The sequence below is a fragment of the Erythrolamprus reginae genome, chromosome 1, assembly GCF_031021105.1.
Source record: "Erythrolamprus reginae isolate rEryReg1 chromosome 1, rEryReg1.hap1, whole genome shotgun sequence".
In the NCBI taxonomy this organism is placed as follows: Eukaryota; Metazoa; Chordata; class Lepidosauria; order Squamata; family Dipsadidae; genus Erythrolamprus; species Erythrolamprus reginae.
In genome coordinates, this window is record NC_091950.1 from 25,825,960 (window position 1) to 25,850,815 (window position 24,856).

Sequence of the window (24,856 nt, forward strand, 5' to 3'; positions counted from 1 at the left end):
ACTCAAACTCAACCCAGACAAGACGGAGTGGCTGTGGGTCCTACCTCCCAAGGACAATTCTATCTGTCCGTCCATTACCCAGGGGGGAGAATCACTGACCCCCTCAGAGAGGGTTCGCAACTTGGGCGTCCTCCTCGATCCACAGCTCACATTAGAGAAACACCTTTCAGCTGTGGAGAGGGGGGCGTTCGCCCAGGTTCGCCTGGTGCACCAGTTGCGACCCTATTTGGACTGGGAGTCACAACTCACAGTCACTCATGCCCTCATCACCTCGAGGCTCGACTACTGTAATGCTCTCTACATGGGGCTACCTTTGAAAAGTGTTCGGAAACTTCAGATTGTGCAGAATGCAGCTGCGAGAGCAATCATGGGCTTTCCCAAATATGCCCATGTTACTCCAACACTCCGCAGTCTGCATTGGTTGCTGATCAGTTTCCGGTCACAATTCAAAGTGTTGGTTATGACCTATAAAGCCCTTCTCCCAGCGACCAGTTAGGTACCACAGAGTGGATCTTCTCCGGGTCCTGTCAACAAAACAATGTCGCTTGGCGGGACCCAGAGGAAGAGCCTTCTCTGTGGCGGCCCCGACCCTCCCCCCAGAGATTAGAATTGCCCCCACCGTCCTTGCCTTTCGTAAGCTCCTTAAAACCCACCTCTGCCGTCAGGCATGGGGGGACTGAGATACTCTTTCCCCCTAGGCCTTTACAATTTATGCATGGTATGTTTATTTGTAGGTATGATTGGTTTTAAAATAAGGGTTTTTTAGTTGTTGTAGTATTGGATTTACATGCTGTTTTTATTATTGTTGTTAGCCGGGTTCGGCGTTCGGGAGGCCGCCGAGAAGCCCCCCTGCTGTTTCAAAAGGTGACAGCCGGGCGGCGGGGCTTCACAGCGGCCACCCGAACCAGAACTTTTGCCGAATTTCTGGGTTCGGCATTGGGAGAACGCTGAGAAGCACCCGGCTGTTTCAAAAGGTGACAGCCGGGTGGCGGAGTTTTTTTTCTCGTTGCACGCATTAATTGATTTTACATTGTTTCCTATGGGAAACAATGTTTCGTCTTACAAACTTTTCGCCTTACGAACCTCCCCCGGGAACCAATTAGGTTTGTAAGACGAGGTATTACTGTATAAGACTGAGGATTAATTTAAAAAGACTGACAATGCTGAGACCCTAGAAAGAATGCAGAAAAAAGCAACCAAGATGATGAGAGGGATGAAGGGTAAAATGTACGATGAATGGTTGCAGGAACTGGGCATGGCTGGTCTAGTGAAGAGAAGGACCAGGAGAGACATGATAGCAGTGTTTCAAGATTTGAGGGGTTGCCACAGAGGAGGGGGGTCAACCTATTTTCCAAGGCACCTGAAGGCCAGACAAGGAATAATGGATGGAAACAGATCAAGGAGAGATTCAACCTGGAAATAAGGAGAAATTTTCTGACAGTGAGAATGATCAACCAATGGAACAGAAGATGTTGTGTGAGCTTCATCATTTGAGGCTTTCAAAAAGAGACTGTCAGAAATGGTGTAGGGTCTCCTGCTTGGGCAGGGGGTTGGACTAGATGAGCTAAAAGGTCTCTTTGCTAATCAGTTACCGTATTTTTCAGAGTATAAGACGCACCTATTTCCTTCCTAAAACAGGCTGATAATTCAGATGTGTCTTATACTCTGAATGTAGCTTTTCCCCCCAGCTCTAACTAGATGCTAATGATCTGCCCAGCTCTTACCTTGCAGGCTCTTTCATTGCTTTTCTCTGCGAAGAATGTTTTCCAAACCCTAAGTCTTTGCAGATTTTTTTTCATTGCTCTAACTTGCTCTGAATAACTTTCTTTCCAGCCCTAACCAGGTGCTAACGACATTCCCAGCTCTTACCAGCTTGCAAGCTCTTTCATTGTTACTCTCTTCTAAGAATGTTTTCCAAACTCTGTCTTTGTTGGGTTTTTTTCATTGCTCTAACTTGCTCTGAATAACTTTCTTTCCAGCTCTAACCAGTTGCTAACAATGTTCCCAGCTCTTACCAGCTTGCAAGCTCTTTCATTGTTACTCTCTGCTAACAATGTTTTCCAAGCCCTAAGTCTTGCAGGGTTTTTTCCCCCATTCCTCTAACTTGCTCTGAATAACTTTCTTTCCAGCCCTAACCAGGTGCTAACGACGTTCCAAATTCTTACCAGCTTGCAAGCTCTTTCATTGTTACCCTCTGCTAAGAATGTTTTGCAAACTCTGTCTTTGTAGGATTTTTTTTAATTTCTCTAACTTGCTCTGAATAACTTTCTTTCCAGCCCCAACCAGGTGCAAACAATATTCCCAGCTCTTACCAGTTTGCAAGCTCTTTCATTGTTACTCTCTGCTAAGAATGTTTCCCAAACTCTGTCTTTGTGTGTGTGTGTGTGGGTTAATTGCTCTAACTTGCTCTGAATAACTTTCTTTCCAGCCCCAACCAGATGCGAACAATATTCCCAGCTCTTACCAGTTTGCAAGCTCTTTCATTGTTACTCTCTGCTAAGAATGTTTTGCAAACTCTGTCTTTGTAGGGTTTTTTTTTAATTTCTATAACTTGCTCTGAATAACTTTCTTTCCAGCCCCAACCAGGTGCAAACAATATTTCCAGCTCTTACCAGTTTGCAAGCTCTTTCATTGTTACTCTCTGCTAAGAATGTTTCCCAAACTCTGTCTTTGTGTGTGTGTGTGTGTGGGGGGGGGTTTAATTGCTCTAACTTGCTCTGAATAACTTTCTTTCCAGCCCCAACCAGATGCGAACAATATTTCCAGCTCTTACCAGTTTGCAAGCTCTTTCATTGTTACTCTCTGCTAAGAATGTTTCCCAAACTCTGTCTTTGTGTGTGTGTGTGGGGGGGGGGGTTAATTGCTCTAACTTGCTCTGAATAACTTTCTTTCCAGCCCCAACCAGATGCGAACAATATTCCCAGCTCTTACCAGTTTGCAAGCTCTTTCATTGTTACTCTCTGCTAAGAATGTTTCCCAAACTCTGTCTTTGTGTGTGTGTGTGTGGGGGGGGTTAATTGCTCTAACTTGCTCTGAATAACTTTCTTTCCAGCCCCAACCAGATGCGAACAATATTCCCAGCTCTTACCAGTTTGCAAGCTCTTTCATTGTTACTCTCTGCTAAGAATGTTTTCCAAACTCTGTCTTTGTAGGGTTTTTTTTAACTGCTCCAACTTGCTCTGAATAACTTTCTTTCCAGCCCCAACCAGTTGCTAACAATGTTCCCAGCTCTTACCGGCTTGCAAGCTCTTTCATTGTTACTCTCTGCTAAGAATGTTTTCCAAGCCCTAAATCTTTGCAGGTTTTTTTTCATTCCTCTATTTGCTCCAAATGTTTCTTTCCTGGTGCTAATGATGTTCCTAGCTCTTACTGGCTTGCAATCTCTTTCATCGTTACCAAATAAGGTTTTTTTTAAAAAGCCCTAACCAGGGGATAAAATAATGTGCTGAAGCTGACCAGACTAAGGACACTAGCCAGATGAATATCTGGTAACAGATTCTTTCCCCTATTTTCCTCCCCAAAACTAAATTCAGGAGCATCTTACACTCTGAATGTAACTTTTTTCAAAGCCTTTCCCCACCAGCCCTAACTAGGTGGTAACAATGTCCCCAGCGTTTATCAGCTTACAAGCTTTTTCACTGTTACTCTTTGCAAAGAATGTTTTCCAAGCCCTAAGTCTTTGCAGGTTTTTTTTTCCATTGCTCTAACTTGCTCCAAATGTTTCTTTCCAGCCCTAACCAGGTGCTAATGATTTTCCCAGCTCTTACCCAGTTGCAAGCTCTTTCATTGCTACTCTCTCTGAATAAGGTTTTTTTTAAAGCCCTAACCAGGGGATAAAATAATGTGCTGAAGCTGACCAGACTAAGGACACTAGCCAGAGGAATATCTGGTAAGCAGATTCTTTTCCCTATTTTCCTCCCCCAAACTAAGGCGCGTCTTATACTCTGGTGCGTCGTATACTCTGAAAAATATGGTAATAATTTGGATTGAATAAATTAATGGAGGTCAGGCTCTTTAATCACTCAATGTTCTTTCTAGATTGGGAGAAAATAAGTCTCCAAACTCCTTCTGTAAAAAAAACAACACCAGCACAAGAAATATATCTCCTTCTCCTGCGTAGGAGCACTGAAGATGCATCTAGTTGGCCTCCATGGGAAACAGACACCAGGATTAAAAGGGACATTGGCTTGATCCTAGAGAGCTATTCTTTTGTTCTTTGAAATGATAAACTCTGGCATCTGATTCGTAAGGGAGTGGGTGTGGATGCACCAGATCTGACTTCTGTCCTTGGAGAATTATTTCCATTGAGTCACTAACGATATTATTAAGCTATCACCGCGTTAAGATTCCCAAGGAATTATTTCTTTGCTCCCAACTTATTTGCAAATTTACTTTTTGCTCAAGGCAAATTGCTCCTTGGATTGCAAATTCGGTGTTATTAAGATTTTGCAGTAGTAATAGTGTGCGAACTGTGTTTCTGAGATACAGTACTTGAATCAAAAAAGATGGAACCAATAGAAGAACAATTCATTTTACCCAGCTCTGTCGTCTGGTATCTTTCAATTATACATTTCTGCTTTCACATTTTATTCGGATTTGTTTTTTTCCCCATCCCCAAGGGATGCTTTGAAGACACAAAGGAATCCCTTGAATAAAAATATGTAACTAGGGGAAAATAAGAAAACGGAAACATATGTTTAAACTGGCCCACTAATTGGCCACACCTGGCTTAACACCTTGACAATTAATGCTTTGGCTTACTTAGTAATGGATGGGAGACCACCAGGCGATATAACACCCAGAGCTAAATTGGAATGTCAAAGCAACATTCCCAGAGAAGGCAGTGTCAAATCATTTCATTAATGCCGCTAAGAAAACTACTCAAGGGAAATTAAAAATTTAATTTTAATTATGACAAATCACATTACAGTATGAGGACCTCGGGTCTGCGTTGAAAAATATTTTAAAGAAGAGATTACAAACTTTGGCCGGATAGAAGCACCTCCAAACGTTGTATTGTTTTGTCGTTTATTAGAATCCTCTCTGCAGAGCCTCTAATTTTAAAGGAAATATGCCCAATCTACAGTGATCAAATCTAAAGTGAGGTGCCTGTCAATTCCCCCATCTGTTCACTTCCCCCAAGGTTTGGGTCCTATTCTTACCTCCGAGAGGAAAGTCTGTGCAGACTTCTGGGCCCCAACATGAAGGAGATATTCGTACACATACAGTGCCAACCTGGGGGAAAAAGAGAAGAAATTCCAATACTTTACGTAGGAACATATTTGCTGCAATAACACTGGCTTAATATTCTTACATTTTACATTTTAATGCAAAATGGAGACTTCAGATCGTGCAGAATGCGGCCGCGAGAGCCATCGTGGGGCTTCCTAGATTCGCCCACGTTTCTGCAACACTCCGCGGCCTGCACTGGCTGCCGGTCGGTTTCCGGTCACAATTCAAAGTGTTGGTTATGACCTTTAAAGCCATACATGGCACTGGGCCAGAATACATCTGGAACCGCCTTCTACCGCACGAATCCCAGCGGCCGATAAGGTCCCACAGAGTTAGATTAGATTAGATTAGATTTATTGGATTTATATGCCGCCCCTCTCCGCAAACTCGGGGCGGCTCACAACAATAATAAAAAACAGTACATAATAAAAATCCAATGCCCACCAATCTAATTACAATTTAAAATTAGTAATTTCATAAAACAATCCCAATATATATAAGAAACAGGCACACAGTCAATCAATCAACAAAACAACATGGGCAAGGGGGAGGTGTTTTAGTTCCCCCATGCCTGACGGCAGAAGTGGGTCTTAAGGAGTTTGGCGGGCCCCAGGGGAAGAACCTTCTCTGTGGCGGCCCCGGTCCTCTGGAATCAACTGCCCCCAGAGATTAGAACGGCCCCCACCCTCCTTGTCTTTCGCAAATTACTCAAGACCCACCTTTGTCGCCAGGCATGGAGGAGAGGGGCGGCATACAAATCTAAATAATAAATAAATAAATAAATAAATATTCCTTCCCCTAGTTCGTTACAAGTTATGTATGGTATGTTTGTGTGTATGTTTGGTTTTTATAATAAGGGTTTTTAATTGTTTTATTAAATTGGATTGTTACATGTTGTTTTTTATCATTGTTGTTAGCCGCCCCGAGTCGGCGGAGAGGGGCGACATACAAATCCAATGAATAAATAAATAAATAAAATAAATAAATTTTATATGAGTTTGGCCACTTCTATTCGGGTTTTATCTTATTTGTTAGGACTGCCAGTCAAACAATGAAATGATTGACTGTAAATATTTAGGAACTCCACCTCGGCCCAGTGACATATGCTCAAGTTTACCCATGTAACCCCTCTTTTCGGCGAGCAGAACCTGGCACTCAGGTTTTTTTTTATGGGGTGCAATTCAAGGTGCTATTACCTCTAATAGCGGTAGTGATTTCTGATAGTCTCAAAATGGGTGAACAGTGCAGTCAGGCGGTAGGGAAAGCAAGTAGGATGCTTGGCTGCATAGCTAGAGGTATAACAAGCAGGAAGAGGGAGATTATGATCCCGCTTTATAGAGTGCTGGTGAGACCACATTTGGAATACTGTGTTCAGTTCTGGAGACCTCACCTACAAAAAGATATTGACAAAATTGAACAGGTCCAAAGACGGGCTACAAGAATGGTGGAAGGTCTTAAGCATAAAACGTATCAGGAAAGACTTCATGAACTCAATCTGAATAGTCTGGAGGACAGAAGGAAAAGGGGAGACATGATCGAAACATTTAAATATGTTAAAGGGTTAAATAAGGTTCAGGAAGGAAGTGTTTTTAATAGGAAAGTGAACACAAGAACAAGGGGACACAATCTGAAGTTAGTTGGGGGAAAGATCAAAAGCAACATGAGAAAGTATTATTTTACTGAAAGAGTAGTAGATCCTTGGAACAAACTTCCAGCAGACGTGGTAGATAAATCCACAGTAACTGAATTTAAACATGCCTGGGATAAACATATATCCATTCTAAGATAAAATACAGAAAATAGTATAAGGGCAGACTAGATGGACCATGAGGTCTTTTTCTGCCGTCAGTCTTCTATGTTTCTAAAGCCCTACATGGCACAGGGCAAGGTACCGTAATCTTTTCTTGTGTAATTTTCCCTAAGGTCATCTACCTATCCTACCAGGTAAGATCCTTGTAAGCTTCCATGTTTGTATAGGCAGCAATATAAGTTTTCTAAATAAATAAAATAAGATAGAATGAGCACACTTCCCCTAAATAAGAACATAAGAAGAGCCATGCTGAATTGGGCCAAAGCCCATCAAGTCCATTATTCTGTGTCACACAGTGGCCCACCAAATGTCCATGGGGATCTTGAGCAGAAGGAGAAGGCAAAACCCTCCCTTTCCCTTGACCCCCAACAAACGGTACCCAAATATTTCCTTATGGTACTCAAATATTTCCCCTACCCTGTGGATTATTCTTCCCATGCCTCTATAATCTACCTAATTAGATTTATAGGCTGCCCTTCTCCTCGCGGACCTAGGGCGGTAAAAATAGTCATAATAACAATAAATACAATTAAAAACATTAGAAAACCCACAATAAAAAGAACAATCATTACTTTTTCATTCCAATGGCCAGAGCGAAGATGTCACTGAAGGTCCCCAGGCCTACTGGCATAGATGTGTTTTTAGCGCCTTTCAAAAGGCAAGGAGACTGGGGGCGGGGCGGATCACTGGTAGGAGTTGGTTTCGGAGGGCTGGGGCCACAACAGAGTAGGCCCATCTCCATGGACCAGCCAGTCGACATTGTTTGGCCGACGGACCCAGAGGTGGCCGACTCTGTGCGACTCAACCGGTCGCTGGGTTATGTGAGGCAGAAAACGGTCCCGTAAACAATCTGGTCCAATGCCATGTAGGGCTTTAATGCCCTAGCTTCCCGAAAAGCTTTGAAATATTGGATCCCCACCACCAAATGCTGGATAGGGAAAGGTGGGTGAGAGATTTAGCGAGGAACTGCATATTGGAAGTTTAACGTCCAATTGGTGCCAGTTTTAAAATGTTTATGGTTTTAATAGATTTAATGTTTGAGTTAAGCAGCTATATACATGTTTTAAATATACAGTGGTACCTCTACCTAAGAACTTTTCTTGATAAGAATCAGGTGTTCAAGATTTTTTTGCCTGTTCTTAAGAACCATTTTCTACTTAAGAACCCGAGCCCAGAAAAATTTCCCAGGAAATTTGAGAGCGGCACAAAGGCCCGGTCAGTTTCCTGCCATTCCCCCTGGGTTTCTCTCTTTGGCGCAGTGTATGGGAGGCAGCCTCACGCCGGGTGTTTGGGAGACACGAGTCCCTCTTTTTTTTTTAACCCTTAAAGTTTTGGATTTTTTTGATTCCCCCTACCTCACCTTCTTTCTTGGGCAGCGACTGTCCTCCTTCTCTTCTTCCTCCTTCTCCTCCCACCCAAATTCCAAGCTTTTATTTCTTTCCTAATGGATTTGCATGCATTATTTGCTTTTACATTGATTCCTATGGGAAAAATTGCTTCTACTTACAAACTTTTCTACTTAAGAACCTGGTCATGGAACGAATTAAGTCCTTAAGTAGAGGTACCACTGTATGTATAAATAAAAAAATAAATTAAAAGGCCTCCCCTCAGCACTGCTGGAGATTAGAAAGGTCCTTGAAAATGCATTGGTAGCAAAGAATTAACAGCATCGTCCATCCCATGATCAGTTTTGGATTATTTTGCAAGATCAGATCAAGCTCCATTAATCTTGCAGCTACCTACAACAAACCAGGGCTTTTAAGGAAATTTTCAGGAGAGATATAAAACAATTGGGCTCATCTACATTCAGTGCTGAAATCAAAAATACATATACAGTGTTCCCTCGATTTTCGCAGGTTCGAGCTTCGCGAAAAGTCTATACCACGGTTTTTCAAAAATATTAATTAAAAAATACTTTGCGGGTTTTTTCCCTATACCAAGGTTTTTTTCCACCCGATGACGTCATATGTCATCGCTAAACTTTTGGCTGACTTTAATAAATATTTTTTAAAATAAACTTTAATATATAAACATGGTGAGTAATAATCTGAATGGTTGCTAAGGGAATGGAAAATTGCAATTTAGGGGTTTAAAGGGTTAAGGGAAGGCTTGTGATACTGTTCATAGCCAAAAATAGTGTATTTACTTCCGCCTCTCTACTTCGCAGAAATTCGACTTTCGCGGGTGGTCTTGGAACGCATCCCCCGCGAAAAGCGAGGGAACACTGTAGTCTGAGTAAACAGAGTGCCAGCTTTAGTAGCAAGTAACCACAGTAGCTCTGTATTTCTTTCAATCTTTCTCGCATCATCTTGGCACAATTATAGCAATCTTCCGAGTTCACGCATTGTACTGAAGAACCTTTGGCATATCTGTGGCTCTATGCATTATGTGCATATAGCCCTTGATGGCTTCCTATCTGACCCACTTCCTGTATTGTATTTGCATTCTGACATCTGCATTTACATTTAAGCCTCTGAATAATCTGCATTGGGGGCAAATGCTACTCTGCTACTAACACCTTTCCTACCATTTTCCAATATTCTTTTCTTAAGCACGAGGATAAATTTACACAGCATAAGCAATAGGAATAAGGAGGATTATATAGAATTAGAGATTTAATTATAGATGGAAACCCTGCAAATTCTAAATATATTTTGGAAAAAAAAGTTGCCACAAGTACCAACCTGGTTTCAAATGAATCAAACCCAATCAATCTTTTGTAAAGTATCCAGGTGTCTTCAATTAAAACCAAGAATAGCTTGAAGCCTGGTATATATTTACTTCACTTGTATCTCATTAATGTTGTATCAAATACTTATATTAAACACAACAACTTCTTTTGAACATGTAAAAATATTTTGAAGAAAATGCTGGGTTTTGAACTTTCAGAAACTCCCTGGGACACTTTGGGGCATTAATTTATTTTAAATCTATTTCAGCAATTCATTAAGAATTGAGTGAAAGATAATCCATAGGCGGTTTTACACTTTGCGTAGCATTTTAACATTAATTGTAATATTTCCAGATTGTACTGATTGGATTGTAAACAAATTGGCACATATTACTATTTTTGGTAGCAATGTCTAATTAGTTAGTCCTTGCAGTTGAAAGTTTTTGAAGAAATTGGAAAAAATCACCAATCGTTCATAATGATTCCTGCTGTTCGTTTATTTTTTTCCCTAGCACGTATAAATTAATGCAGTATAAGGAACTGATTCAGTTCCTGTGCTAGCTGCCAAGTTGATAATGTAAAACACCAGAAAAATAATATTTCCTTGGATGAGTATTATATAAAAGTATGGAAAATTGTTTTAGGTGAAAAATAAAGAGGTCTGAAATATACTAAGAACAAATTCATCCAAATCCAGTCATCATTTATTGTCCATAGGTTAACTTCATTTGAATAAAAGTCATTTTGGCCAGGGAAAATATATACAGTAGTACCTCTACTTACGAACTTAATTTGTTCCGTGTCCAGGTTCTTAAGTAGAAAAGTTAATAATAAGAAGTAATTTTTCCCATAGGAATCAATGTAAAACTAAATAATGTGTGTGATTGGGGAAACCACAGGGAGGGTGGAGTCCCTGTTTCCTGCCAGGAGATTCCTAGAGAGGCCCCACAGAGGCTTCTCCATGCCTTTTCCGGCCCTGTTTCCTGCCAGGAGATTCCTAGAGAGGCCCCACGGAGGCTTCTCCCTGCCTTTTCCGGCCCTGTTTCCTCCCAGGAGATTCCTAGAGAGGCCCCACGGAGGCTTCTCCCTGCCTTTTCCGGCCCTGTTTCCTCCCAGGAGATTCCTAAAGAGGCCCCACGGAGGCTTCTCCATGACTTTTTCGGCCCTGTTTCCTCCCAGAAGATTCCTAGAGAGGCCCAAGAATTCCTCAGTTGGTCATGCTGGAAATTGAAGTCCACGTATCTTAAACTTACCTAAGTTGGGAAATCCTGATCTATGAGAAATTACACCAGTGGTTCTCAACCTGGGAGTCGGGACCCCTTTGGGGATCGAACGGTTGTTTCACAGGGGTCGCCTAATGTTCTCGGAGAGAAACACACACACACCGACTCAAAAGGTCCTTATTACATGGCGAAATCACACTCTTTATTGATAAAAGCACACAGAGTGAAAAGCAGATTTAAATGGCAAGGGAAAAGGGAGTTATTTCTCTCTCCAGAATGAAGCATCAACAAGGTCTGGGAAAGGCGCCAAACTCGGCCTAAATGGCATTCCTTAGATCAGTGTTTCCCAACCTTGGCAACTTGAAGATATCTGGACTTCAACTCCCAGAATTCCCCAGCCAGCGTTTGCTGGCTGGGGAATTCTGGGAGTTGAAGTCCAAATATCTTCAAGTTGCCAAGGTTGGGAAACACTGCCTTAGATAACAAAGACCATTTGAATATGAATCAGCTCACCGAAATCCCAGCCAAAAACCATCCAGCAGAGAATGTTTTTTTCTAAGACTCATGGTTTGAAAACCTTTTTCAAGCACACACACCCCCTCTAAAACCTCTTGCTTTGAACGGCGTTGAAACCCCACACCCGATTATCCAAAATCCTTTGCTTTTATATTGCCTGGAAGTGACATAATGCCCCAAAGAGGCCTAGACTGTAAGCTAATACCTTTTACTGTGCTAGCAACAATAAAAACAGCATATAACAAATCTAATATTTAAAATAACTAAAAAACCCTTATTAAAAACCAAACAAGCACACACACAAACATACCATGTATAAATTGTATAGGCCTAGAGGGAAAGGATATCTCAGTTCCCCCATGCCTGACGACAGAGGTGGGTTTTAAGGAGCTTACGAAAGGTGAGGAGGGTGGGGGTAATTCTGATCTCTGGGGGGAGCTGGTTCCAGAGGGCCGGGGTGGCCACAGAGAAGGCTTTTCCCTGGGTCCCGCCAATCAACATTGCTTAGTCGACGGGACCAGGAGAAGGCCAATTCTGTGGGACCTAACTGGTTGCTGGGATTCGTGCGGCAGAAGGCGGTCCCTGAGATAATCTGGTCCAATGCCATGAAGGGCTTTATAGGTCATAACCAACACTTTGAATTGTGACCGGAAACTGATCGGCAACCAATGCAGACTGCGGAGTGTTGGTGTAACATGGGCATATTTAGGAAAGCCCATGACTGCTCTCGCAGCTGCATTCTGCACGATCTGAAGTTTCTGAACACTTTTCAAAGGTAGCCCCGTGTAGAGAGCGTTACAGTAGTCGAGCCTCGAGGTGATGAGGGCATGAGTGACTGTGAGCAGTGACTCCCGGTCCAAATAACTTCTATCCTGGCACCTTGAAACATATTTTCCCTCTGACCTTCCAGCCAATCGGTTTAAAGCTCTGTTGGGAGAATTGGCGCTAGACTTATGGATGGGGATCGCCTCAACATGAGGAACTGTATTAAAGGGTTGAGGCATTGGAAAGGTGAATTACACAGAGATAAACTTGCAATACACAAGTTTTACAATAAGGGTTTTTAGTTGTTTTAGTATTGGATTTACATGCTGTTTTTTGTTACTGTTGTTAGCCGCCCCGAGTCTACGGAGAGGGGCGGCATACAAATCCAATAAATAAATAAATTAAAGTTTCAAGAAGCAGAGAAATTACAGAGAGAGTCTATCCGTGGTCAGACTGGAGAAGGTGAGAGCAGATTTGTTTCTCCCACGCTCTTAATGTGAACGTCAAAAAAGCCAAGATAGTGGCTGTGGCTATGTGGTCAAGAGTCCCAAGGGGGGGGGGGGACTGTTTTAGCCTATTTCCTTTACTGCAGTGTTTCCCAACCTTGGGCACTTGAAGATATCTGGACTTCAACTCCCAGAATTCCCCAGCCAGCATTTGCTGGCTGTGGAATTCTGGGAGTTGAAGTCCAGATATCTTCAAGTGCCCAAGGTTGGGAAACACTGCTTTACTGTCCATTGTGACTGTAGGAAGCACATGCCACTAAACTCCCTCCCTCCCTCTCCTTCTCCATGACTCTAGCTCAGCGATGGCAAAGCTTTTTTGGTTCACGTGCCGAAAGGGTGTGGTAGCGCATGCATACATCACCATACTCCATTCCGTTCCCCCACGCATGCATGTGCACACATACCGCACTGCCCCCTGTGCATGTGTGCAAGCCCCCCACTCCTTCTTACAGGCCTCACTGAAGCCTGCGATGGTGAAAAAACAGCCCAACGGGGAAAACCAGAAGTTTGGAAAAACAGACTTCCGATTTGCCCATTGTGCTAGTGTTCACAATCTGGAAGCTTCAAAGGAAGTTTCCAGAATTCCCGTTATGCGAAAACACAGCATAATAGGGAAACCTGAAGTCCATTTTTCGCACTCTGGAGGCTTTAGGGAAGCTTCCCGGAAGCCTCCGGTGGGCGAAAAGGCCTTCCCCAAGGCCCAAAATCAATGTGCGCATGCTTGCTGGAGCTGACAAAGGGCGATGCCTTGCGTGGCCTCCGATATGGCTCCATGTGGCGTGTGTGCCATAGGTTCACCATCACTGCTCTAGCTTCAAATGAGCCAGTCCCATTTATATTTACACTTTAATCAAAATAATAATAATAAATAATAATAATTTATTAATTTGTATGCCGCCCCTCTCCGAGGACTCGGGACCGCTCACAACAATATAAACAGTGTACAAATCCAATTGTGTACAAATACAATTTAAAACCCTTATAATAAAATAAAATAATCACACAATCCAATCAAACCATACATCAACCTTGACAATTGGGGTGTGTGTTAATTTCCCCATGCCTGGCGGCAAAGATGAGTTTTTAATAACTTACGAAAGGCGAGGAGGGTGGGGGCAGTCCTAATCTCTAGGGGGGGGAGTTTGTTCCAGAGGGCCGGGGCTGCCACAGAGAAGGCTCTTCCCTGGGCCCCGCCAGACGACATTGTTTCGTCGACGGGACCCGGAGAAGGCCAACACTGTGGGACCTAATCGGTTGCTGGGATTCATGCGGCAGAAGGCGGTCTTGGAGGTATTCTTGTCCCATGCCATGTAGGGCTTTATAGGTCATAACCAACCACTTTGAATTGTGACCGGAAATTGACTGGCAGCCAGTGCAGGCCAAAAGGGAACCCAACTAAGATCTTGCTGCCTAACAGACTGAGATGCTGTACAAGCTTAACACCAGAGGAGGTACTATTCAGTCAGTTCGGTCTGGATCATTTTAACTACCCTGGCTCTATGCCAGTGTTTCCCAACCTTGGCAACTTGAAGATATCTGGACTTCAACTCCCAGAATTCTGGGAGTTGAAGTCCAGATATCTTCAAGTTGCCAAGGTTGGGAAACACTGCTCTATGGTATCCTATTTGTACACGGTTTCTGAGGCCGTGCGCATGGGAGGAAGGCTCGCACGTGAACAAGACACATATGCAAGTGCCATATCGCATGTGCGTAAGTGTCAAACCGACAGGGGTGGCGCAGCAGGTAGAGTGCTGTACTGCAGGCCACTGAAGCTGACTGTAGATCTGTAGGTCAGCGGTTCAAAGCTCATCACCGGCTCAAGGTTGACTCAGCCTTCCATCCTTCCCTTGTGGGTAAAATGAGAACCCGGATTGTGGGGGCAATAGCCTAGCTCTGTTAAAAAGTGCTATTGCTAACATGTTGTAAGCCGCCCTGAGTCTAAGGAGAAGGGCGGCATAAAAATTGAATAAGTAAGTAAGTAAGTAAGTAAGTAAGTAAGTAAGTAAGTAAGTAAGTAAGTATATATCTCTGGGAGACCCCTTGGATAGTTTACTCGTTTCGCAAAGGGGATGTTAGGGGAACATGGGCAGGTAACCCTAACAACATATTCACTATATTTGTGATTATCAGTTTGTTCCAGAAGGGAAGTAAACCAAGAATTAACAAACCAAGTTTGGAGCCTTTCCTGCCTTTTTGGAACCTGACAGGGTAAGCAGGTGACTTCCCAGGAGCATCTGTGAAGGTGGGGGACAAAAATTATGATGCCTGCAGCTGTATAGGTAAAGGGTCTTCCCCTTTTATTGACATATATGAAAGAGATATATGAGTCATGGTGGCACAGTGGTTAGAAACCAGTACTGAAGGCTAACTCTTCCCACACACACACACACCAGGGTTTGATCTTGACTGGCTCAAGGTTGACTCAGCCTTCCGTCCTTCCGAGGTGGGTAAAATGAGGATCCAGATTGTTGGGGGCAATAGGCTGACTCTGTAAACCGCTTAGAGAGAGCTGTAAAAGCTTTGTGAAACAGTTTATAAGTCTAAGTGCTATTGCTCTGGCTTCAATCATGCAGTTTATTTATATATTAGATTTTCAGTTGTCATCACACTTGTCCCTGTGGCTGGAGAATCCTGGGAGTTGAAGTCCACAAGTCTTAAAGTTCCCAAAGGTTTGAAGAACTCGCCCACCCCCCATAAGATTGGAGACGGTCCAACCCCTCAGAGAGGGTCTGCAACTTGGGCGTCCTCCTCGATCCACAGCTCACATTAGAGAAACATCTTTCAGTTGTGGCGAGAGGGGCGTTTGCCCGGGTTCGCCTGGTGCACCAGTTGCGGACCTATTTGGATCGGGAGTCACTGCTCACAGTCACTCATGCGCTCATCACCTCGAGGCTCGACTACTGTAACGCTCGCTACATGGGGCTACCTTTGAAAAGTGTTCGGAAACTTCAGATCGTGCAGAATGTAGCTTCGAGAGCAATCATGGGCTTTCCCAAATATGCCCATGTCACACCAACACTCCGCAGTCTGCATTGGTTGCCGATCAGTTTCCGGTCACAATTCAAAGTGTTGGTTATGACCTACAAAGCCCTTCATGGCACCGGATCAGATTATCTCAGGGACCGCCTTCTGCTGCACGAATCCCAGCGACCAGTTAGGTCCCACAGAGTGGGTCTTCTCCGGGTCCCATCTACTAAACAATATCGCTTGGCGGGACCCAGGGGAAGAGCCTTCTCTGTGGCGGCCCCGACCCTCTGGAACCAACTCCCCCCAGAGATTAGAATTGTCCCCACCCTCCTTGCCTTTCGTAAGCTTCTTAAAACCCACCTCTGCCGCCAGGCATGGGGGAACTGAGATACTCTTTCCCCCTAGGCCTTTACAACTTTATGCATGGTATGTCTGTATGTATGTTTGGTTTTATAATAAGGGTTTTTAACTGTTTTAATATTGGATTGTTATATGCTGTTTTTATTACTGTTGTTAGCCGCCCCGAGTCTACGGAGAGGGGCAGCATACAAATCAAATCAAATCAAATCAAATAAAAAAACAAACAAACAAACCCAGGCAGCGTTTTTGCAAAGCCCTGGAAGCCAGAAAGAGTTTCTAGGCATGAGTAGAGATTGGTTGTTGCAGCCCAGGAAGTTCTTGAGTTGTATGGATGCATGTTGCTTGTAGACCATAACCTACTACTAGATAAAGTAGAAAAATGTAGGATGGACAGCAACACCATCAGATGGATCCAAAACTGGCTAACCAACCACACTCAACGTATACTGCTCAATGGAATTGCATCTACATGGAGGGAGGTATGTAATGGAGAACCCCAAGGCTCTGTTTTAGGTCCAGTACTCTTCAATAACTCTTCATCAATGACTTGGACGAGGAGATAGATGGGGAACTCATCAAAGTTGCAGATGATACCAAACTGGCAGGAATAGCCCACGTTCCAGAAGACAGGCTCAAGATACAGAAGGATCTTGACAAACTTGAACACTGGGTGCTATCTAACAAAATGAAATTCATCTGTCTGGAACCCATACCACATCTCGGATATCAACACCCTTGAAAACGTCCAAAGATATTTCACCAGAAGAGCCCTTCACTCCTCCACTCGAAACAGAATACCCTACGAAAATAGACTAACAATCCTGGGCCTTGAAAGCCTAGAACTACGGCGCCTAAAACACGATTTGAGTATCGCCCACAAGATCATATGCTGCAACGTCCTACCGGTCAATGACTACTTCAGCTTCAACCACAACAACACAACAGATTCAAACTTAATACGAACCGCTTCAAACTTGACTGTAAAAAATATGACTTTAACAATCGAGGTGTCAAAGCGTGGAACTCATTACCGGACTCAATAGTGTCAACCCCTAACCACCAACATTTCTCCCTTAGACTATCCACGATTGACCTCTCCAGGTTTCTAAGAGGTCAGTAAGGGGTGTACATAAGTGCAATAGTGTGCCTTTCGTCCCCTGTCCAATTGTCTTTCCTTTCCCTCACTTATCATATATATTTTCTTTCTTTCATATATCCTCTCCTCTAAGTTCACTTTACCTTTATATAAATTACTACATGTCAATTTTTCTTCCTATGTATTTGTGTATTGGACAAATGAATAAAAATAAATAAATAAATAAATAAATAAATAAATAAATAAATGTAATGGAGTACCCCAAGGCTGTGTTTTAGGTCCAGTACTCTTCAACATCTTCATCAATGACTTGGACGAGGGGACAGATGGGGAACTCATCAAACTTGCAGATGATACCAAATTGGCAGGAATAGCCCACGTTCCAGAAGACAGGCTCAAGATACAGAAGGATCTTAACAAATTTGAACACTGGGTGCTATCTAACAAAATGTTACACCAACACTCCGCAGTCTGCATTGGTTGCCGATCAATTTCCGGTCACAATTCAAAGTGTTGGTCTTGACCTATAAAGCCCTTCATGGCATCGGACCAGAATATCTCCGGGACCGCACGAATCCCAGGGACCGATTAGGTCCCACAGAGTTGGCCTTTTCCGGGTCCCATCGACTAAACAATGTCGTTTGGCAGGTCCCAGGGGAAGAGCCTGCTCTGTGACAGCCCCGACCCTCTGGAACCAGGTACCCCCTGAGATTAGAACTCCCCCCACCCTCCTTGCCTTTCGCAAACTCCTTAAAACCCACCTCTGCCGTCAGGCATGGGGGAACTGAAATATCTTCCCCAGGCCTATACTGTTTATGTATGGTATGTTGTGTGCATGTTTTTTAAATTATGGGTTTTTAGCTTTCTAATTATTGAATTTGTGTTATATATTGTTTTGTTGCTGTTGTGAGCCGCCCTGAGTCTGCAGAGAGGGGCGGCATACAAATTTAATAAATAAATAAATGAAATGAAATTCAAGGGTGAAAAAAGTACAGTTCTACATTCAGGCAATTTCTCCATAGCACCTGAGGGTAGAACTAGAAGCAATAACCATTGGTCTGAAGTAGTGTAGGGTCTCCTGCCTAATCAGGGGGTTGGACTAGAAGATCTCCAAGGCCCCTTCCAACTCTGTTGTTGTTGTTGTTATTTATGCTGCTGAAAAATCGCTATGGTGAAACGGGTGGCCATATGAATCAAATCGTATTTCAGATTAATAAACAGTCAGAACACGGCCGAAGGGTTTTCTCTGCAGTTGCAAGAAGAAGAAAAAAATGTGTTCTGGCCCTTTTGGTGTGTGTTGATTTAGAACAGTGTTTTTCAAACTTGGCAACTCTGGACTTTGATTCCCAGAATACCCCAGTCAGCCATGGAGTTGAAGATGCACATCTTACAAGTTGCCAAGTTGGATAAATACTGAGATAGAAAATATTCTTTTGGGAGTCATTTGTCAGGGGAGGGGTGGTTCTTTCACAAAGAGGGTGGAGTCAGAAGTTAACAGTGGGAGAAGTCAACAATTTTGGCCTTTCTATTTTTCTCCCCTTTGGTTTATCTGACGTTGCCTTCTCTTTTCTGATGACACAGAATAAAGCGAACCATTTCGAAATGACCGATTGCTAAAAGCTTTGAATGAGTCGTAATAATATACCTTGTAAAGTAATGTTACAAAATATGCCTATCATACATATCTATTGCAAAATGATTGACAATCCAAGCTTAGTTGTTCTTCGTAAGAATAAGAACATAAGAACGTAAGAAGAGCCATGTTGAATCAGGCCAAAGCCCATCGAGTCCAGCATTCTGTGTCACACAGTGGCCCACCAATTGTCCATGGGGATCTTGAGCAGAAAGAGAAGGCAAGACCCTCCCTTTCCCTTGACCCTCAACAAGCTTTTAGGCCCCCAACAATAAAGAAAAAATGGCAATACCTGCACTGCCCATCATATCAAATATCCATACTGCATCATGCAGTCGATATTCTACTTCTCACAGTGAGCCACCACATCAGATAACTTCACGACGCCCACAACGGGAGGAGCCCATGCCTTGCACCCAGAGATAGAATGCCTCCAAACATGGAGGTTCCACGCATCAACCCTAGCCAAAAGCTTCTAAAAAGTTTCCTTCTTCCTCCACAAATGTATCTAAACCTCACATTAAACCCCCTCCAAGTCAGAGGCCCCACAATCTTTCGGGCCCAACGGAGACAATTTGGAATTCTGGGCACTTGCAAAAAATAGCTGCCAGGATGCGCATAGCAAAGCATGAAATATTCATTTACCTGAAGACAAACTGCCTGGCTCCGTCCTTTTTCTGAGCAGGTAGGCATGTTTTATTTTTTATTTTTTTTGGGGGGGGGGGATATCCTCCAGGCTGCAGCCACTCACCAATTATTATTTTCTGCCTTGAGGATTTATGCGGGGCCTAAAAACATAGACGCAATTTTTGTCTAGCTTTCTATTTTGCAATAATGATAATGATGATGATGAAAATAATAATAGTAGTAGTAGTAGTAATAGTAATAATAATAATAATAAAACAAAATTCAGCATATAAAATACGAAATCCAGCATATAACTTGTTTGCTATATACAGTGTTCCCTCAATTTTCACGGGGGATGCGTTCCAAGACCGCCCGCGAAAGTCGAATTTCCGCGAAGTAGAGATGCGGAAGTAAATACAGTGATCCCTCGATTTTCGCGATCTCGATCTTCGCGAAACGCTATATCGCGATTTTCCCCACCCGATGACGTCACTCTCTTCCTTTCTCATCTTTATTTCTCTCTCTCTTTCTCTATCTTGCTTCTTCCTCTCTCACACTCTCTTCCTCCCTCTCTCATCTCTTTCTTTCCTTCTCTCTCTTTCTCTATCTCTCCCCCTCTTGCTCTCGAGCGGCGGGCGGCGGGCGGGCGAGCGGCGGGCGGGCAGCAGCGAGGAGCCGAAGATCGGCGTTTCCCCTTTGCGTGGGCGGCGGGGAAGACCCAGGGAAGGTTTCTTCGGCCGCCCAGCAGCTGATCTGCTCGGCAGCGCCGCAGCAGCGATGAGCCGAAGATCGGGGTTTCCCCTTTGCGTGGGCGGCGGGGAAACCCCGATCTTCGGCTCCTCGCTGCTGCGGCGCTGCCGAGCAGATCAGCTGCTGGGCGGCCGAAGAAACCTTCCCTGGGTCTTCCCCACCGGCCACGCAAACTCCACCATCTGCACATGCGTGGCCATGGAAAAAGGGCGCGCATGCGCAGATGGTGTTTTTACTTCCGCACCACTATATCGCGAAAAATCGAGTATCGCGAGGGGTCTTGGAACGTAACCCTCGCGATACTCGAGGGATCACTGTACACTATTTTTGGCTATGAACAGTATCCCAAGCCTTCCCTTAACACTTTAAGCCCCTAAATTGCAATTTCCCATTCCCTTAGCAACCATTTAGATTATTACTCACCATGTTTATTTATTAAAGTTTATTAAAAAAAATTATTTAAGAAAGGCAGATGAAAGTTTGGCTATGACATATGACGTCATCAGCCGGGAAAAACCGTGGTATAGACTTTTCGCGAAGTTCGAACCCGCGAAAATCGAGGGAACACTGTGTTATAATAATAATAATAATAATAATAATAATAATAATAATAATAATAATAATAATAAATGAAATCCAGCATATAAATTGTTTGCTATATATTACTGTTTTTGTGAATAACAATAATAATAATAATAATAATAATAATAATAATAATAATAATAATAATAATAATCTGTCAGTTGCAAAAGGCCACCCTACTTGGATCTGTATGCATCATACGAAAATACATCACACAATCCTAGACAATTAGGAAGTGTTCGACTTGTGATATTTTTATACGAAATCCAGCATATCAATTTGTTTGTTGTGTATTACTGGTTTTTTGTGAATAAAATAATAATAATAATAATAATAATAATAATAATAATAATAATAATGGTAAAGCCAAGTATTTGTTATCAAGAAATCTTGATAGAGGAACATCTGGCCTGAGAAATCTATACTGCAAACTAGTATTAGGATAGTAGCTATTAATACCTGTTGAAACTAATGAATTCTGTAAATTAATTTTCCACTGCACTGCACTGCATTCCTTTAAACTGCCTCGAAATGTCTGGCAGTTGCCTATGAAAATCAATGGGAGTTCTTTGGATTCAACCACAATTAAAAAAAACCCCTCTGGAGCCCACGTGGGAGCAGAGACAGGTACCTGCCTGCAATTCCTTAAAACAGCCCCACCTATCCCAGGATTGCACAGCAGCTGCAGAGGCAAAGAGGCAGCTGTTTCAAAGAGCCGCAGACAGGCTCCGGCTTTTATTTATTTATTTTCATTTATTTGTTTTGTCCAATACACAATAACACACAATGAAGGTAATAGAGAATATATCCGAGTAGAATGTATAGAGTAAAATTAGAGTAGTGTAAAATATAACTAGAGAGAATAGCAGAACATATAAGAGATAGAAGAGATATAATGGAAAGAAGAGATAGAAGAGAAGATATATGAGATAAGAGAGACTATAGGTCAGGGGACGATAGGCATTCTGGTGCACTTATTTACGCCCCTTACCGACCTCTTAGGAACTTGGTGAGGTCAACCGTAGATAGTCTAAGGGTAAAGGTTTGGGGGTTAGGCGGGACCGCCTTCTGCCGCATGAATCCCAGCTACCGGGTAGGTTCCACAGAGTTGGCCTTCTCCGGGTCCTGTCGACTAAGCAATGTCGTTTGGCGGGACCCAGGAGAAGAGCTTTCTCTGTGGCGGCCCCGACCCTCTGGAACCAGCTCCCCCCAGATATCAGAGTTGCCCCCACCCTCCTTGCCTTTCGCAAGCTCTTTAAAACCCACCTCTGTCGTCAGGCATGGGGGAATTGAAATTTTCCCTTCCCTCTAGGCTTATAGAATTTATACATGGTATGTTTGTATGTATGAGTGGTTCTTTAAATTGGGGGTTTTTTTAGATTGTTTTTTAATATTAGATTTGTTTACATTGTCTTTTTATATTGTTGTTAGCCGCCCCGAGCATACAAATCTAATAAATACAAATACAAATACAAATGATACTATGGAGTCCTGTAGTGAGTTTTATGCTTTGACAACTCGATTGCTAAAGTCATATTTTTTACAGGCAAGTTTGGAGCGGTTAATATTAAGATTGAATCTGTTGTGTGCTCTCGTGTTGTTGCGGTTGAAGCTGAAGTAATCATTGACAGGCAGGGTGTTGCAGCATAAAATATTGTGGGCGATACTGCGCTGCAGAGAGTTAAGTTGCATCTCTCCACCACTGTCCAAATTCTACTGCTGTGGGAAGAAGAGGCACCCTTTTCTCCTGCGTTCACCAAAACTGTTTAGCTTTGTCCTCATCTCAAACAGGTGACAGCCCCTCCCACCTTCCTTTAAGTCAAGTCGCCCCTCCAGAACAGACAGAGGTGGCCCCATGCCATAAAAGGGAAACACAACAACCTCCTTTATTATTATTTTTTTTCTCAACAGCATCATTTCTACTCCGAATGGGCCTCTTTCCAGAAATCTATAGCTGCAAATCTAAACCTATGACTTGTTAGATTTATACCCCAGCTTTCCTTCCAGAGCAAAAAAGCAATTCGATAGCAGCCTCTTCTCTAATGTGTTGTTCCCCCCCGCCGCCCCCCCAGTAATTCTACGAAGGGCACCCAAGTCCTCCTTCTTCTGAATCAATGATATTTAAACATGTGTGAAGGAAGGAAGGCTGGCTGGAGAATTAACGCTGCAGTCAGGAGCCTTGAAGAATCCTTCTGTTAAGGACTGTTTGACTCATAATTCAATTGCCACGTTTTTAGTTTCTAATAGATCGCCTCCGTTTATTTTTTTTTTAAATGTCTTTTTTAAACAGGATGAAACGGGGTCTGCAAAGGGGAGGAAGGGGTTGCCCAAAAATCAAGTTGGTAGTCGATGCCATCACAAGCCCCAGCTTGCTTTGATGAGAGTTCGTCTCATCTTAATTTTGAATCTCAAAGAATTTAATATTTTAAAATTTTACAACCACCACTGAGCCTGGAATTTCTGTCGCTAAGTGAAACATTTGTTCATAGAAACATAGAAGACTGACGGCAGAAAAAAACCTCATGGTCCATCTAGTCTGCCCTTATACTATTTCCTGTATTTAATCTTAGGATGGATATATGTTTATCCCAGGCATGTTTAAACTCAGTTACTGTGGATTTACCAACCACGTCTGCTGGAAGTTTGTTCCAAAAATCTACTACTCTTTCAGTAAAATAATATTTTCTCATGTTGCTTTTGATCTTTCCCCCAACTAACTTCAGATTGTGTCCTTGTTCTTGTGTTCACTTTCATATTAAAAACACTTCTGAACCTTATTTAACCCTTTGACATATTTAAATGTTTCGATCATGTCCCCACTTTCCCTTCTGTCCTCCAGACTATACAGATTGAGTTCATGAAGTCTTTCCTGATACGTTTTATGCTTAAGACCTTCCACCATTCTTGTAGCCCGTCTTTGGACCCGTTCAATTTTGTCAATCTCTTTTTGTAGGTGAGGTCTCCAGAACTGAACACAGTATTCCAAATGTGGTCTCACCAGCGCTCTATATAAGGGATTCATGATTCTTCTTGCCATGGTTGTTTAGTGAATCATTGCCTTTGTTAAGTCCAGGGAGTCCAGGGGGAAAGAATTTTGAAATTCCCTGATATTTCCCTGACATTTCCCTGTAACTTGGGATCTAGTTAAGGCAGGTCGTAGATGACATCATACCAAACGGCTAAGCCATGGAGAAATATCGGTAGCTGAGGAAGCAAGTTGTTGCCACTGTTATGCTCATTTTTGCTTGACTCTGGCCAATGCGTTTTTTTAAAAACATGATTTCTCCCTGATTTTTAAACATTTTAATACAGTTTGGTTCCACCCCTGATTTATTCTGTTTTTTTCCACGAATTCCCTGATAATTCCATGGTATTTCCTGAACCGCTGATTTCCTTGATAATTTCCTGATTTCTCTGTTTTCCAGGTTTGCTGGACACCCTGTAAGTAACAAAAACGCCCTTCCAGAACCTCTGTGCAAACCAAAAATCAGTTGGCTGGCACATACATGGAGCTGAGCTAGGGCAATGGCTCGCGTGTTAGCAGATATGGCTCCGCGTGCCACCTGTGGCACCCGTGCCATAGGTTCGCCATCACTGCTGTAGGAGATGATCAGGTTGAGCCCGAGGATGGTATCAAATGTGTCATCAGTTTAGAGTTGCTACGCTCCTACAAGAGACCTAAATCCAGTCCATCCCTTGTGAATTCTGTTGACTTGTCTAGGGCCATTTTATTGTCTATAGCAGTGATTTAATTTAATTAAATTTAATTAACCTTCAAGCCGCCTAACTCCTTTAAGGACTCTGGGTGGCATACAGTGATAAAAATGATAGTATATGAAAACAATATAAACATAATAAAACAATAGCAATATGAGACAGTTAAAAAAAACCAAAATACAACAATCTTTCAACAAACATTCAGACTTCTTGGGCTGGGCTAGTTGGTCATGCTTAACGGCCCCAGGCCTGCCGGCAGAGCCATGTTTTCACAGCCTTTCGGAAGGCTAGGAGAGTGGGGATGGTATGAATCTCTGGGGGCAGTTGATTCCACAGAACCAGAGCCACCACAGAGAAGGCCCTCCCAAGTGGCCCCGCCAGTCAGCACTGTTTGGTTGACG

At 43.0% G+C, this 24,856-nt stretch overlaps 1 protein-coding gene across 2 annotated transcripts in view; it reads right to left on the bottom strand.

Moving 5' to 3' along the window:
- Positions 1–24,856, bottom strand: part of SSBP4 (single stranded DNA binding protein 4) — a 97,324-nt gene that overhangs the window by 62,759 nt on the left and 9,709 nt on the right. For both annotated transcript variants that reach the window (XM_070747590.1, XM_070747598.1), the window contains exon 2: positions 5,163–5,235. In XM_070747590.1, the coding sequence (XP_070603691.1) occupies positions 5,163–5,235 (73 nt within the window). The remainder of the gene's footprint in view (positions 1–5,162; positions 5,236–24,856) is intronic.